The 17,498-nt window shown below is 33.4% G+C and overlaps 1 protein-coding gene across 1 annotated transcript; it reads left to right on the forward strand.

Annotated features, from left to right (window-relative positions):
- The first annotated feature begins 835 nt into the window (after nucleotides 1-835).
- LOC110036786 (alpha-amylase isozyme 3C) lies at nucleotides 836-4,567 on the forward strand. Its single transcript, XM_020741313.1, has 4 exons — nucleotides 836-910; nucleotides 995-1,127; nucleotides 2,652-3,457; nucleotides 4,144-4,567. The coding sequence occupies exons 1-4, from the start codon at nucleotides 836-838 to the stop codon at nucleotides 4,393-4,395; spliced, it is 1,266 nt and encodes a 421-aa protein (XP_020596972.1). The 3' UTR covers nucleotides 4,396-4,567.
- Nucleotides 4,568-17,498: the final 12,931 nt, after the last annotated feature.

The following is a 17,498-nucleotide window of genomic DNA, read 5'->3' on the forward strand; positions in this document are numbered from 1 at the left end:
GCTAGAAGCGAGTGACCGAATTGAAGTTGTACAGGGCCCTGCTTGAGCATTTTGGTGGGAATCTTTTATTTTAATGATAAGACATCTCTTTTCAGGGTGGGTCAACTCCTATAAATAGGAGACATTGTATAGAAAAAGAAAAGATTCAACGATTCTCAATCCTCTATTAAGGAATCCCTGTCAATTCATTAAAATCTCATTCGTCTTTCCGAATATTATTTCCTTGTCTCATATGTTTGTTCTATCCCTTATGCATGGCTCGAGGAAGAATCTTGGTTCAACACAATTTGATAGTCTAAATTGATCCCATCTTATATTTTTTTTTATTGATAAGAAAATAAAATGATATTCTCCTAGTAAGATCAATCTTGTCCAAACACTCATTTTGATTTTAAGCATCTAAATTTTGAAGCTTTTTTGATCTCTCAAATATTGTTGAGTAGTTTAATTATATTTATAAGTCTACACTCATTTGAGCTCTAATCAAATCGCTTACAGCTATTTCCAAGTTGTCTAGTCAAATTAAACTTAATGGATTGCAAACTTATCCAAAAAAGGATTTGAATGATCTCATAATTAATTTTTAAAATAAAATTTTCAAATATTTATAAATTATTAAAGCGACAAAATTATATCAGACAACTGCCTAATCTCCTGCGCCAGTCTGAATTCATCTCCTCCAAAGTCTTAAACAGATAAGTTGAAGCAAAAACGATCTCTTTCCTGAAGTGTCAGTCCACAAAAATACAAACCAATGTGAACACAGAGTGCTTGCGTGCGAGGTCACTCAATATAAATACATAGTTTCCAAGTCCAAGGCAGCAGAAAGTCGGCCATGAGAAACCTTTACGCTCCATTGCTTCTTCTTCTTCCTTTTCTCCACTCGGGATTTGGACAGATTCTTTTCCAGGTACGCAAGATCATAGATTTTTGTTGCTCGAGCTTAGCTGTTCGAATTTCTGTCGTGTCCAATCTGACTTTGGCTCGTTCGCAGGGCTTCAACTGGGAATCATGGAAACAGGGAGGAGGATGGTATAACTTATTGAAAACCCAAGTAGCAGACATCGCTGCCATTGGAGCCACACACGTATGGCTTCCTCCTGCTTCGCATTCTGTTTCTGAGCAAGGTTCTGATCCACCCTCTGGTCCAGTTTTTTCACTTTTTTTTTTTTTTGAGTTGAATTTAAAAAAAATCATTAATTTTTTTATTAGGTTGGGAGAGGTAACCTTTTTGATCTTGAACTCTAACTTAGGATCTAGTTAAGGAGGAGATATTCGGTGTGGACACGTTTGTATGAGTGTCAAGTCGAGTCTGTGAGTCTAGTTGGTCTTTTGGGAAAACAATTTTAGAATCATCTTGAGAGCTGATTCAAAGTTGGATTAGTAAGATTGACTAATTCTACTTTCAAAATATTGATTCTTCTACCAAATTTAACTTTTCTAATCAGTTGATTTCACACTTATAAACTGTGGTGCGGCCCGAGGCTGCTGAGTGGGCATTCCATAAAAGCGATGCATTCGCTTAATTGGAAAATTAGGAGGAAAAGAAGGTAGGGGATTCAACCTGGATATTTGCTTTCAAGCATAGAATGTGCTGGTATGAACAATATTAAAAATAGTTGTACTACTTACTGTTTAGTGAGGTATCTATTTTTATTTTTTATTGTTCGAACTGAATATTTGCTTTTAAGTATGCAATGCGCTACTATAAACAGTTCTCTTGTAAGCAATATTTTAGTATCGAGAGACAATTGTCATTTGTTCAGAAACAGTTATAGCACAACTATCTCAAAACTCAAAAAAGAAATAGATATTCAGCTTATCCGCACCACAACAGACTCTTAATGATCTTAGTAGTTTATCTTTAAGTTTTGCTTCCTTGCAGCTTTTACTTTTCATGCTAACCTTTTAAGCTATGAAGCATGGCCAACTTTCTACCTTAACTTGTAGATATTTTATAAAAAAATTTGTTGAGAAATCTATTGCTTTTGCTATAATTTGTTTTTGGGATAATTACACACAACATTTGAAATTTTGCTATTTACAAAATTAACACCCAAATAATTTTTTTTAAATATGGAATTGTTATATTAATAAGTGCCACAATCAAATCACAAAAAATTTGATAAAAAAGAAAGATATGGATTAAAATCTTATCATTCAATTTGATATTTGATTAAGAATTTGAATGAGTATACTAAATTTACAAAATAGTAACGTTCCGGTGTCATTTATGTAATTGGAAAAGTTATTCCATACGAATATTGTATGCAAAAATTTATACGGTGTCCGATCTTCATCGCCCATCAAAATAAATTCAAAAAAAAAAATTAAAATAGAATTCACCATCATACATCTTTACTGTGATGAACAGACCATATCAAATAATTTTTCATGTAATTGCCATTTATTTAATTTAAAGAACGAACATCATTTCTATCTTGTATCTCAGAAATAAAGAACGGCAACAAAAATTTAATAAAATCGATAGTAACGGCAACAAAAATGTCGACTTTTCATTCGCATAAAATTTTCTTATTAGCATAAAATTTTCTTATTATATTTTTACGCGCTCATTTTTTATATCTTTTCCCTATCGATATCTACTCTACCATTCCCCAAATTCTCAACCGAACAGAAATCCTTCTCAGGCTACTTGCCAGGAAGGCTATACGACCTAAACGTTTCAAAATACGGCAACCAGGCCGACCTCAAATCCCTAATCCAAGTCTTCCATAACCATGGAATCAGATCCATCGCCGACATCGTCATAAACCATAGAACCGCAGAGAAACAGGACTCAAGGGGCATATACTGCATCTTCGAAGGAGGCACACCAGATGCCCGTCTCGATTGGGGACCTCACATGATCTGCAGTGATGACACCGCCTATTCCGACGGAACCGGCAACCCAGACACCGGCGCCGGCTACCCCCCTGCGCCCGACATCGATCATCTCAACACTGACGTCCAGCAAGGGCTCTCAGATTGGATGAATTGGCTCAAAACCGACATTGGATTCGACGGCTGGCGACTGGACTTCGCCAAGGGGTATTCGGCTGCCACGGGAAAGATCTATTTGGAGAGAACGGCGCCGAGCTTTGCGGTTGCAGAGATCTGGAGCGGTCTGGCTTATGATGGGGACGGTAAGCTGAGTTACAATCAGAATGGGAATAGGCAGGAGTTGGTGAATTGGGTGGAGGGTGTTGGGGGGAAGGCGATGGCGTTTGATTTTACGACGAAGGGGATATTGCAAGCTGCGGTGGAAGGAGAGCTATGGAGGATGATTGATGGTGATGGGAAAGCGCCGGGGTTGATTGGGTGGTTGCCGGGGAACGCCGTCACTTTTGTTGATAATCACGATACAGGTTCTACTCAGAAGCTTTGGCCTTTCCCATCTGATAAAGTGATGCAGGGCTATGCTTATATTGTTACACATCCAGGAGTACCTTGCATTGTGAGTTTTTCTCTCTTTCAATGCCCACAGAAAAATTTGCGCAGGTAAGATGTTTGCATAGCTGCGTATATCGGAGGTTATTCAGAGGGTATTGAGGATTATAGGTAGGTTAGAGAGATGTTACAGGGGGTATAACGCGGATATAGCCCTCCAATGCCCTCTGAATAATCTCCGATATACGCAGCTCTACAAACGTCTTACGTTCGCAATTTTTTCTCCAATGCCTTAGTAGTAAGCATAACTAAAGAGTGGGTTTTTTGGATCACTTTATTTTTTTTTATTTATATATTGATTTAAAATAAAATATGTTTGGTCATTTGATTAAAATATGATTATTTCAAAAATATCAATTTTGAAAAATATATTAATTTATTTTATAAAAACATCAATTTATATAAAAAGAACTTGTTGTACAAACATATGCTTAGAAACATAAGGCAAAGAACAAAAAAATTAATGCTAAGTATTTTAAGTGGTGCTTTGTTTGCAAAGTGTACCTATGATGTAGCTTAAAGCTTGTCAAAGAGCTTTTGAAGGTATATAAATTTTATTACATACTATTTTAGTTAAAATTGAAATTTAGATTAAGCAAATCTCAAATCAATTTTAATGATCTTAATTAAGGTATGTTTTGGCCAAAGATATCTTGCAATTTATTTATCATGAACAACTCTTAAATTTTGCAGTTCTACGATCATATTTTTCTGTGGGGACTGAAGGACGAGATAAGCAAGCTTGTAGCAATAAGAACTAGAAACGGGATAAACCCAAGCAGCAAACTGCGAATAATAGCTCATGACAGCGATCTATATATGGCAGCCATTGATGAGAAAATTATAGCTAAGATTGGAACAAGACTTGATGTTGGGAATCTTCTTCCTCCTGATTTCAAATTAGCAACTTCTGGTAATAACTATGCTGTGTGGGAGAAAATGTAAGCAACAATGGCCAATCTATAAATTGTCTTTGCCTATGAATTTCTTCCTAGTTGGTGTTTGAATGGTCAGCTACTTAATTTTCATGGTAATTTGGTATGCTGTGAGAGCAGGTAATAGTAATTTAAATATTGTGGTAATACTTTCCAGCCAACTATTAGGATGTATCAAAGAACACGTTTTCATTAGAAAAATGCCATTTATAGTAACCTCCATAGTAATACATTCAACATTTTGAAGAAAACAAGTTGCCAAATTACACTACCTAAACCATTAAGCTAAAATCATTGATGACCAATCTCTATGATTCCAAAGGTATAAAAAGCGGTTGGGTGCATTTCTCTTCTGGGCATATGGATTGAAGACATAAGGATTGAATTTGAGTTAAGGCTCGAGTTGTAGCTATTTAAATTAAAAGCAACTAATAGTGGGGTGAAAGAAAAAATTTCTATTTTATGGGTTCTATGTATGCTCCATCATTCTTCTTTGCCCAAAGCTCCTCCAAAACTCTATAAAAAAAATTCCCACTAATGATCTACATTGCCCTAATAATAATACCATCTTTCCTTAAAAAGTAATCCCATCAAAATTTGCAATTTGTGTCTACTAAAAATGTTAAAATGAGTACTCTCACATAGCTGGGCATTGGGCACCCAATTTGGGAGCTTGATTGTGAATTTTTATGAGAGATGTATTTCTTGAAATTTGTAAAATGGCATGTGAACCCAATTTTGGGTGCCTAGGTGCTTTGTTTTTCCTCTTGGCACAACGAATAGTTGCATAGGTGTGTGAGGCATTCACGCTTTCTGCATGTCAGATTTAGCTTGAATGGTCACAGTTGCTTTTTCTTTGTCTTGCATATAAAACCATCATTTTTTTTTGCATAAAAAAAATAATTTAGTTAGTGCAATAGGTTTCTTAAAATTAAGCTTCTGATAAAATGCAATATTTGTAAAGCACCTAATTTTTCCCCCTTTAAGTTATAAAATTTTTCCAATGTTCAAAATGTGCAAAGTAGATCATTTTATTAAACTTTTTATTTTCATAAACTTAAAAGGAGTTTCACAATATTAGCAATATGCAAATTGTTATTGAGATATCTATGTTTTTCTAGATGCCTCCACTGAAGTAGATGAAGTTGAAATCTCTTTAGGACATAGGGTTGATTAAGAATGAGGCCTTCCATCAATTGAAGTGGTTATTAAGGAAGTCCCTAAACTAAATGAGGCTATTTCTATGAAGTTCTTATTAAGATGCCTCCACTGCGCACCTAATTTTTCCCTAATTATTATGGGCAACACAAATTTATTATTTCTATGAAGTCCCTAAACAATTATTTGTATGCAATAAGTTTCTTAAAATTAAGCTTCTGATAAAATGCAATATTTGTAAAAATAAGGAGTTGGCCCCTTAGCTAGACTGAAATATCCTTAAGTGTGTATTCCATAGAATAACTTCAAATATAGGTGAACATGAGCTTTTAAAAATCATCCAAATGAAGAAGTGTCGGCCGGATTTTTATTATGTTGATTTTGATGGTCTAAAAAAATAATTTTTTATATTTAATTTAATATATATAAATTTGATTTTAGAAAGGAAGTATGTTAATTTTGAAAAATAATGTTTTAATTTTAAAATTATGAGACTGAATTGATCTCATATATGCAATAGTTTAAATGATCGAGCACATCACCACAAATGATTTACATATCCTGGGGAATAGACATATTACTTGACAATGAGACTTAATTAAATAGACAATAGAATTTATGACATTCTCTTTGGTCTACGTAACCACCTTTTTTTATATGAACCAACAAGTTACAAAGTTCTCTATAGAGACGAGCCTCTACAGTTAATTACATCTTAAGTGACCGAAGTTGCTTAAGAATACTCTCGATTCAGATCAATGGCTTTGCTCTCAAGAATTCCAAAGTTCACTGTTTTCAAGACTGTACATTAGAAATTTAAAAGGGGTTGGATCAAGTAGGAATAGTTATTTTCAGGAATCCAAAGGAATGAAAGGTAGGAGATGTCATTGATCCGAGGGAAACCACGGTGACTTCTCAAGCTATCCTATTGTTTGACTTTAATTTAGAAATGATATTACTTGATGTTTCATCCTGCCAATTTTATTATTTAAGGGCTTACATTTGCATGACACGATCTTACAAATAACCAGGAAGATAGAAGGGTTTATGTCGTAACGAACGATGACCTTAGAACCTAAAATGGGTTAGGATTTAGATTGCACACCATAGTTGTGCAAAAGCCTAAAGATGAGTTGAGAATTTATGAAATACTAGACAAGCTATCTCGAAGTCTAATGACCTGTTATTTAATTCTAAGGAAAGATGTGTTGGTGTAAATCGGGTTGCTCTCTCACAGTTGTTATTCTATTCATTCCTGTCATGCTGCCTACGGTGTTAGCTCCCACCTCCTCTTTGAAGTGATAGCTCCAGGTATTCAAGGTGTAAGATTTTAGAGTTTTCATGTCAAGTTTTGTTGTTCAAGTATTATGACGTTGGGGGGGGGGGTCACTAATTTTTAGTGTTCATGATTATTTATAGAAATATCACATGGAAATGTTATTAGAGACAAATATAACTTACATTTGCTCAGAAAAAAGAGTAGTTAGATCGGGCTAGAGTGTAATTGAGGTTACTAGAGTGCTCTATTGTTTAGTGTGTTGAGTCTGTGTGATTTTCTCCAAAAGAGTTGTTAAGAGAGGGAGAGAAGTGAGAGATTTCTTCTTCCATATATCTTTAAAGAGAAAATCAAGAGTCTTATAAAGAGAGAAAGAGTTCAAGAGAGGCTACAAGGGATTTGTTTTGAGAAAGAGTTACAGATAAGTGACGTTTGTTTATTATTAATGTATAAAATTTCATTTATTTATGAAATTCATATTTTGTTGTATCTTTCTTATGATGTTTGAGTAGTTTTCTATGTCTTTCTCCCTACTATGAAATATGGTGAAAAGAAGAGATAATTTGGATTTGCCAATTCTAAAATATAAAATAAATTGTGATGATCTTTTCTTTATGTTCTTAATTTACTTTTCGATCTGGCCAATTGAAATGTTAAAATTTGTTGTGAAACATATGATTTGGGAAATGAAGTATTAGTTCTACAACAAAGTGAGAATCACATTCAATTCTATGAAGACGTGTTTCGTTCATAGAATTGGGTGCAAATAAATAGAAAAATATATATTATTGGGAGAAGAATTGGAGATTTTAGGGTGACAGATTAAAGTCCCCAATTTGGTCTTAGTGTTTACGAACTAAAATGAGAGTTAAACTTCACGGGAAGTGAAGTGGGAGCTCTGGAGTGAGAGCAAGTATCCTCCTAGCCTAACTACGAATTTAGAAACTAAACCTAAGATTAGCCAACGATTCTCTAGAACACTTGACCTAGGGTAATGAATTAAAATTACTCCTATTTGGCACAATATAAATTCAAACCATTTATCTCTCTCATTTAACTAAAAACTCATTGTAGTGGAAAATATGTTCTGTCATATTTGATAACTTCATCACAGAAACATAGTTTGGTACTTGTAGTTTAACTTTATTTTACAGTCTTGCTATTAGTTGATAATTTAGTTCTGATAGCACCTTAAACATTTGCAACTAGCATAATAGATATTCTTTATTATTGTGAAATTTCTAAACTAAATTACTATTTCAAATTTAAACCTTCCTCGTAGGATCGATATTTGGATCTTAAATAGAAAGACCTGTATTAATTGATTACAATATGTATACTTGCGTAGAATCCGAATATAAATTGCTTCAATTTCTTATTCATAAATAACGAACTAAGTTTTTGGTATCGATGTAAAGCAGAGTCATCTTCATTAATTTTACACAACTATAATTTTTGGGATCAAGTTTTTGGCGCCGTTGCCAGAGAATGTAACTGTAAATTAAATAGATTTGGTAAATTAGAAACAACAAAAAGAAATTAAAAATTTGATCGAAATGACGAATAACTTAAATATTCAAATAAATGATAATCGACAAAGACCTTTAAGAGATTATGCTAATCCTATAACAAATGAACTTCACTTGACTATTCAAAATCCTGATGTTCATTTAAGCTTAAACTTGTTATTATCCAAATGGTACAAATCAATTAGTTTGAAGGAACACCTATTGAAGATCCTAACTTACATCTTGCTAGTTTTCTTGAAATATGTGCTAATTTTAAATATGATGGAGTGCTTAATGATGCTATCAGGCTCAGACTTTTTCCTTTTCATTAAGGGATAGAACTAAAGCTTGGTTAAATTCATTAGCACCTGGATCTATCAGAACTTGGGGAGAACCATCACAAAAAATTTTGGCTAAATAATTTCCACCCTAAAAAACTGCTAAGCTTAGAAATGATATTACATCTTTTTGTCAGTTCGAAGGGGAATCAATATATGAAGTTGGGAAAGATTTAAAGATCTCATTAGGAGATGTCCACACCATGCTTTACCAGTTTGGTTAATAATTCAAATTTTTAATAATGGATTAGTAGGATCACTTAGATCTATTATAAATGCTGCTACAGGTGGATAATTAATGTCAAAACCTTTTGATGAAGCATATGTTTTAATAAAGGAAATGACTAGTAACAATTTTTAATGGCTAACGACACTATTTTTGGTGGGAGGAGTTGCCCGTTGGAAGCTGTCAGTTACCGAAATCAAAATCTCATTGCCCACTTTGGAAGGGCATTTTAATTTACATACATACATACATATATATATAGTTTATAAAAATATGAAATCAAACTGATCTCATATTTTACATAGTTTAAATGAAAGAGCGTTATACCTCAAATCTTGTATCTATCCCGAATGATAAACACAAGACTCAAGGATGAGGCTCGTTCAAATAAACTAAGAAATATATGATATCCGTTTGATATGCGAAACCATTTTTATTTGCCAACAAGTTCCTCTATTTAATATGAAGAATTAAATAGGGTTTATATTAAGCTGGGTTCTGAAAAGATTCCTATAAGGGCAAGCCCCTATAGTTAATTACATCTTAGATAATTGAAATCACCTAATAAAACTCTCGATAATAATCAGGAAATATTGTCTTTAAAGAGGTCAAAAGGATAAGACTTTTCAACCAAATCGGACAAAGAGGTGTGAAAGGGGAATGATTCAAATTTGGAATATTTATTGTGGAATCCAAATGAGGAAAAACTAGAGAATGTCATAGATCTAGAGGAGAACCTCGGTGACTTCCCAACCTATCATATAATTTAGCTTCGATTTTAAGGAGAAATATTTAAATATTTCATCCTGTCAATTTTATTAATTTAGGGCTTACATTTGTGTGAAACGATCACGCAAATAGCATAGAACCAAAGATCACCCAAATAGCATGGAAGATGTGAGGATTTAGGTCGTGACGAACGACAACCTCAGAATCCTAAGACGAACTAGGGCTTATATTGTACAACAGAGCTACATAAAAGCCTAAAGATAGGGTGAGGATTTATGTTGCATAAGAAAACAACCTCTAAATCCTATGGCTTATCCTATGGCTTGTTGTTTCTTGTTGTTTAATTCTAAGGAAAGATATGCTGTTGTAGATCCTCTTGCTGTTGGAGATGGTCGTACTGCCCACAATGCTAGCTCCAATCTCCTCGCCAAGACGAGTTTAAGTTTTCTAATGTGTTTGGTTATAATGTCAAATCAGATGTCCCTATACTTATGATCATTAAATATTATGAGACATATTAAAGTTGATTAGAGCAACACCAGTTAGGATCCTACGGTTCCCTCGTTCTGGTACCACTATTTTCTATAAGATTCACTTAGTACAAATGAATTTACTAAACTCAACTTAAAGAGTTCCATATCATTTAGATCGTGGGAAGCATCGTTAGCAACCATAGGTTACCTCCTCCAAGGGATTCCCGATCATCCGATAGAGACGTCTTAATTTAATTGTAATTGTTGTTTTTTGATGTTTGTGCTTTTATTTTGAATGTTGTGACGGTTAATTTTATCTTGGTTTGTTTTTTTTTTTTTTTGTTTTCTTTTGGTTTGGTGGCTATCCTAGCAGTTTTGGTTTTCATGCAGGGTGACACCTTTGTTTAACATGCAAGTTTTATAAGCATAAAAGTACAATGTGGAAAGTACAAGAAAAAACGATACTATAAACTGTAAGGGCATACCTGTCGAATCTTCTCGTTCCACCACCTGAAAGGTCAGTACTTGCAAGACATGTATATAATATTGCAAGGAATTTAAGTTGCAGGAGTAGCGAAGGTTTAGCTTTTAAAACCTCAAGATATAACTCTATTGAATCTCAGAAGATCCTAGTAGATGATTTTAGAACAAAATATGGTAAGTCCAATTTGCCCTTCAAAATGTCCAATAGATTTCAAAATGCTTGATGAATGACCTTAGATCACTTTGAAGATCTCTTGAAATATTTCGAGTTTATTTTGGACTTGTGATATTGTTTTGTTAATCATTCGAGGCTCGAGTGTGAATATCCCGTTGCTTAGTGAAACTTAGCAATTTAATTATCCCAAGGATAGGATATTTGATTAGTCAATTGATGTTTCATTTAAAAGTTATGTGAGTCGGTGCCTCTAAGACAAGTCTAGGTTATTTAAGATTATGGTGCCCACAATTAAAGTTAGGCTTGTAGTGTTTAATGATGTTAATCACCAATCATGTTATCTTCTAAATCCGATCGATTGTGTTTAAACATTGAGTTTAGGTCACTACGAAGCCTTTAACAATCATGATAGGTGAAATGGTGATTATCAAGATTTTAATTTCAAGTGATACATATTCTTATCAAATAGTCAAAGCATCCTCAACTTTGGGCTTAGATCAAGTAAATTATCATCTTTCTAGCTTAAGCCAATCACTTAAGAATCATTTGATCTTTATTAACTTCAAAGTCATGAAGGTTAGGAGGATTATGGTTTTAGTTTTATTGATGTTGTGCAAGTGCAAGTATGGTGAATGAGTTTCTACCTTTTAACCCCCATTGTATTTCAATCATCCAAAAATATTTATTAAGTCAAAATTACCCATTTTCTCTTGGTGAATTCTAAATTTTGATTAAGACACCCAAGTCTAAAATGACTATTTTGCCCTTGGGCCCTTCACCTCATAACTCTTTAAACACAACTCAAAATTTAATTTAGAGTGTCATGTCCATGAGGTAACTATAATGTTTAGAGGAGAATATGTGGATCTCTCAAAATTTAATTTAATTATTTATTTAAATTTAGACAGTAAGATTTTTAGAAATTAATGTATTTAATTTTCCAAATATAAAGTTTTTATTCATGAGAAAGTTCTTAAAGGTTTCCTTAGGTCAGAGAAATACTTATACAAAATTTCATGACTTTTTGAATTAATTTAGTATAATTATTTTAATGAGAAAATAAAGAAAATTCACTTTTAAGACTAAAAATTTATTATTTTTAATTTATGGAAAATTAGTAAAAATATTTTAATGAGTCCCAAGTGATCAGAGAACAATTGAGAACATTTTGAAATATTTTGGTTTTTTTAGGATTTCTAATTATTTTAATTATTTTAAATTTAAAATAAAAGTCAAAAATCAAATATTTTACCAAAAATAAATTTTATTTTTCCGAAGTGCCCCTCATCACAAGGAACTCTGAAAACTACTTTTCAAAACTTTCCCAAGTGTATTTAATTTATTATAATTATTTTTATACAAAAATACAAGATCTTTTAGAAAATCAACTTTAGTGCTTGAAGTTAGTCAAATAATTTTCAAATTTTACAGTGGATAGACATGATTTTTACGAACAATGTGAGATTGATTTTGTCACTTTTTGATAAGTATGTAATTTACATGAATTAATACAAAATATTTGCATTTAATCAAATATAGAAATTCACAAGATAATTTAAAACATCATTATAATTTTACTAGACTTCTCTGACCACAGGAAACCTACTAAAATTATTTCATAAAATTTTAAGTGATATTTTGATTTATATAATTAAAATAAGCCAAAATGGTCACCTTAGCTTAAAAATTAGGCCTAGAAGCATAGAGATGGTCTCTGACCTTGGAAAAATCAGAAGACATTCCCTCTGTGATGAAGAATGAACCGTAAAAATTTCAAGTCATGATGAGCCTTCTTTAGTCATGGAGAATTAAAATACCACAGAGGGTATTTAATTAATTAAAAATCATATGTTTGACAAATAATTTTTATTTTTAGTCCACATTATTTTCCTCTGTTCACTAAGCAAGAGGATATTTTTCTTTTATTTTTATGATTTTTATATGCAAAAATAAGATTTTTTAAAGCTCTGATTATTTAAATAAATAAAAAAAATCCTTATTTATTTACTTATCCAGCTCAACGCCAGCACATCCTAGGCAACTCCGAACCGCGCACGCACCACTTTACCATTTTACGCCGCAAGCCTAATAGCCTCGACGCGAACCTTATGAACCACATCTTTGTTCAGCTTCATCAGTACCGTTTACTGAATAAACATGTGATCGGACGACATCCGTTCATCGTCTCCAAGTGACCTAACTTGTGAGCTGTTCACACTAAAACCTTAAGATCTTTGTCTATACTCAACCAAATCACATGAGGATTGTTCTTAAACCTTCATCTACTCGAGACGAGCATATCTATACTGATTATACAGTATGAAATACATTAATATATGTATGAAGAGTCAAAACAAGCTCAAATTAAGGTTAGAGTTCAATACCTTTGTCTGAGAGAGGAGGCCTCAATCAGATGGTTGTGGTAGCTTTGATTGGGTCTAACGAAACTCCAGATGAAGTACCATGCCTTGGTGAATTTTCTAGGTATGAATTTGATCAAGGTGGATTTCAGATGTTGGTCTAGAGCTATGCTAGAGGCTATTTCAGAGGGGACTTTTGTGGGGAATCAACTTCTTTCACTTTGGGGATGGTGTGTGCATAATTAATTGAAGTTTGGTGCACTGTGGTGGAGTGGAGAGAATTGTCCTGATTTTAGGGCAAATTTCGGTTGAGAAATTGACTCTAAGGGGTGGCTATCAGTGGCTGAGAGAAAGGGGATTTCACTTGGGATGGCTTGGAGAAGCTCTGATGAGATTTTGTCAGAGTTTCCTTAACGTTCCAAGCACTCTCTTCTTTGGCCGTGGAGAGGTCCATTTAAAGCCATGACCACCTGGTGGAGCTCAGGGCTGGGAATTGGGTGCTAAAACATGCTGAGGTGGATGGAAGAGAAGGCTCTAATAGCCAATAGGAGTGAGCCAAGTCAGGGCGGTTTAATTTTGGGTTTTGACCACTTGGGGCTGATACACCTAAAATATATAGTGTTTTTAGACACATTTTTATGCCTATTTTTGAGATATTGCGCTTTAATGGAAGTTATTTTTTGTGTTTTTATTGCAGATACATGTAAAAAGGTGAAAAATGCTTAAATAAGTGAAAAAGAATCAAATTTGAAGCAAAAAAGGTGAAAAATGTGCAAAAGAGTTTTGGCGCCTAAGCGCCAGATCTGGCGGTTAAGTGCAAGTTATGGCGGTTAAGCGCAAGTTAAACAAAGAAGGCCGCGCCTAAGCGCCAGAGGCCCCGTGCTTAAACGTCAGTGGCAGTTATTGGACAAGTTAATTCGGTTTTTGTGAATTTTGAAGAGGTTTTTGAGGTACCATTAGCTTAATAGGTGGTTATAACCACCATGAACGAAAATTATCACTGATGGATGCATCTCTTGAGGAAATACATCGAATCAAGACATATTTTTGAAGAGAAACCAAGGCACCTCTTGAAAAACTATAAAAGAAAGAAGAGAGCACTTTGAAAAGAGTCCTGAAAAGGTCTGAAAAAAGCGGGAGTCCTGAAAGTATCAGAAAGTTTTGAAAGTTCTTCTTAAAATGATAAGTAATTAGGTTTTGGATGGAAGTTGTGGAGAGTATTGATCTTTAATGTTGGAAGAAGTTGTGATGATTTAAATCCATGCACTTCATTTACTTCTTAGTTTGGCTAATCCAGATGTTAAAATTTGTTGTGAGAACATTTAAGAACTGGGCTGGAATTGTCTTAGTCAACAATTGGAAAGAATCACATGAGGTTGTATGAATGAGAATGTAGTTCATATGATTAAGTGCAAATAAATAGGGAAATATACATTGAAGGTTGTAAAGTTTGAAGACTTTAATGTGACAGGTTATAGCCCACAACTTGGTTTATTGTTTTAGGTTCTGATACGAGATGTTAGCCCTCAGGTAGAGGAAATCAAGGGAACTCTAGAGTGAGAGCTAGTATCTTCCCTGCCTAGCGGGTCATGAGAACTATTCAAACTTTAAATTAGCCAATATTCCTTATAGCATCTCTAGTAAGAGTAAAGAATATTATTGCTCCCATTTGGAACAACACAATTTGCATACTTCCACAACAGAATTCCTATACTTAATACTAATTCATGATAAGAAGAAAGATATTTTCATATTTAGTGCTTTTCTTCTACAAAAATTCTAGTTATCTTTTTAAATTGTTATTGTTCTATAAAAATACTATAAATATTTAAATTTTCTTTACTGCAAAAATATCTTTAGTTTAAATATTTGTCTTTTTAAAAATAGAAAGCTTTAAAAAAGGTGCATATTGCATATCTTCCTTGTGGGTTCGATATTCAGGTCTTAATAAAAAAGTCCTATATTAGTTGATAACGATACGTATACTTGCGTAGTATCCCCATATGTATATATAAATTAAAAGTTAAATTCTTATTTTTCTTCAGGATCAAGTTTTTGGTTTTGTTGCAAATTAAGGAAATATAAGTGAAAAATATAATAAATTATGAAAAATATAATCTAAATTATTGTTGTACTTTGCATATTAGCAGTATTCGGGGATCAAGTTTTTGGCATTGTTGTCGGGAATAAAATCCTTAAGTAGTGGTCAACTTCATAAATCCTTACATATAAAAAATATCGGGATCAAGTTTTGGGCGCCGTTGTCGGGGAAGGAAAGTAAAGCAAATTTATATTTTTAGAAAGTCTTATTTAAACTTTAAGTTATCTTATCTTATTTTATGTATGTGTTTTATTTTGTTTTAGTTTATGTTATTTTATGTTAGTGTATGCGTAGTTCAGGTTCTGAAGGACTAGTGCCCTATGACTCTGAATTAGAAAGAACTTTTAAAAAAATCAGTAAAATCAAAAACTTAAAAATCTTGAAAAATCCAAAAAAATTAGAGAAATGGCAAATCAAAATAATCAAAATGCTAAAATTCATCAAGAGTTTAGACCTTTAAGAGATTATGCCAACCCTATTGTAGATGAACTTCATTGTAGTATTCAAAAACCTATTGTTATTATCCAAATGGTATCAAATAATCAGTTTGGAGGATCATTAACTGAAGATCCAAATTTACATCTTACCAATTTTCCAGAATTGTGCACTACATTTAAATACGATGGTGTGTCAGATGATGTCATAAGACTTAGGTTATTTTCTTTCTTACTAAGGGATAAAGTTAAGATGTAGTTGAATTCTTTAGCACCTGGACCTATCAGAACTTGGGGTGATTTAGCACAAAAATTCCTTGTTAAATATTTTCCACCATAAAAAACTGCGAAGCTTAGAAATGATATTACATCTTTTAATCAGTTTGAAGGGGAATCTATTTATGAAGCATGTGAACTTTTTAAAGAACTCTTAAGAAAGTGTCCACACCATGCTATACCAGATTGGTTAATAATTCAAACATTTATAACGGATTAGTTGGATCTCTTAGATCAATTATGTCAAAACCATTTCATGATGCCCATGTTTTAATTGAAGAAATGGCTACGAATAATTTTCATTTTCCTTCCGAGAGGGTGAATTCTAAGAAAGTAGCCAATTTTCATGAAATTGATGCATTTACCATGTTAGCAAAGCAAGTTGATGCAATTTCAAGGAAGTTAGACCAATTTGGAATGAGTTTTTCTCCAACAATTTCTATGATTGAAGAGAATTCATTAGGCCAAAAGGTAGAGCATCATTAGAAACTTTGAATGCCATAAATAACAAGCAAAATAACCCATATTCAAATTATTATTATCCAGGTTGGAAGAATCATCCCAACTTTAATTGGAATAACAATTTAGATGGTAATAATTGACCAGAGGAAAATATGTTGAGATGTCCATACCTATTTTATACTGTTTTTGATGATATTGCACTTTATAGAAATATATTTTTGATGTTTTCTTGCAGGAATGATGAATTAGAGTCAATGGAGCAAAAAGATGCAAAAAGGAGCGGATTTGGAGCAAAAAGGACCAAAATGTAGAGATTTGAACTAGGGCGCCGACGGCGCCTTCGACGCCGTCGACGACGAGCTTTTCCCGAGGTTACAAAAAAAATTCTCCAGAAGGCCGCTAATGGTGCCATCGAGGCCGCCGACGGCGAGATTGATGGTTATGTGTACTTGTGCATTGGATAAGGCCGAATTTTAGAGGGGTGCTTAAGCAACTCTTGGGAAAACTCATCCACATCATTAAAGGGAAGATTTTGGCCGAAAATTGGAGAGCCTAGAGAAGGTGGTGAGAGCCTGGAGAGCCAGGAGAGTCTAGAGAGGTTCCATTAGAGTGTAGAGATTGTGAGGATTTCTTCAAGAGATTATAAGAGTGGAGGGAAAGTGAGAGATTTCTTCTTCCTTGCTATTTCGAAGAGGAGTTCTGTGTGCTGTAAAGAAAGGAAGAGATTCAGAACAACTTTGAGAAGTTTTGTTTGGGGAGAAATTAGAGATAAGTTTATTTATTAGTTGTAGTTTGTATGACTTTGAATTTATATATAAATTTTGAGTTTTGTTGCACTTTCCCCATGAGATCTGAGTAGTTTTCTCTGTCTTTCTCCTTGTCTCAAGATTTGTGAAATGATGATTTGAATTGGTGAAGCCATGAAAATGCTTAAGAAATTATGATGATATTTTCACTTCGATCTTAATTTACCTTCAATCTGGCCAATTGATTTTTAAAATATGTTTGAGTTTTACAACTAAAGTGAAGATTACATCCAAGATTCAGGGAGGTCAAAGCCCTTGGAATTTGGGTGCAAAGAAATAGGGAAGAAATAGGGAAATAATATTATCGG

This window comes from Phalaenopsis equestris, unplaced genomic scaffold (genome assembly GCF_001263595.1).
Source record: "Phalaenopsis equestris unplaced genomic scaffold, ASM126359v1 Scaffold210878, whole genome shotgun sequence".
In the NCBI taxonomy this organism is placed as follows: domain Eukaryota; kingdom Viridiplantae; phylum Streptophyta; class Magnoliopsida; order Asparagales; family Orchidaceae; genus Phalaenopsis; species Phalaenopsis equestris.

What these genes read in the sequence shown, in the direction of transcription:
- LOC110036786 (XM_020741313.1), top strand. Translation starts at nt 836, where the DNA reads ATGAGAAACCTTTACGCTCCATTGCTTCTTCTTCTTCCTTTTCTCCAC. An exon ending in TTGGACAGATTCTTTTCCAG is followed by an intron (nt 911 to 994) that starts GTACGCAAGATC and finishes GCTCGTTCGCAG; the next exon opens with GGCTTCAACTGGGAATCATG. An exon ending in GCATTCTGTTTCTGAGCAAG is followed by an intron (nt 1,128 to 2,651) that starts GTTCTGATCCAC and finishes AATCCTTCTCAG; the next exon opens with GCTACTTGCCAGGAAGGCTA.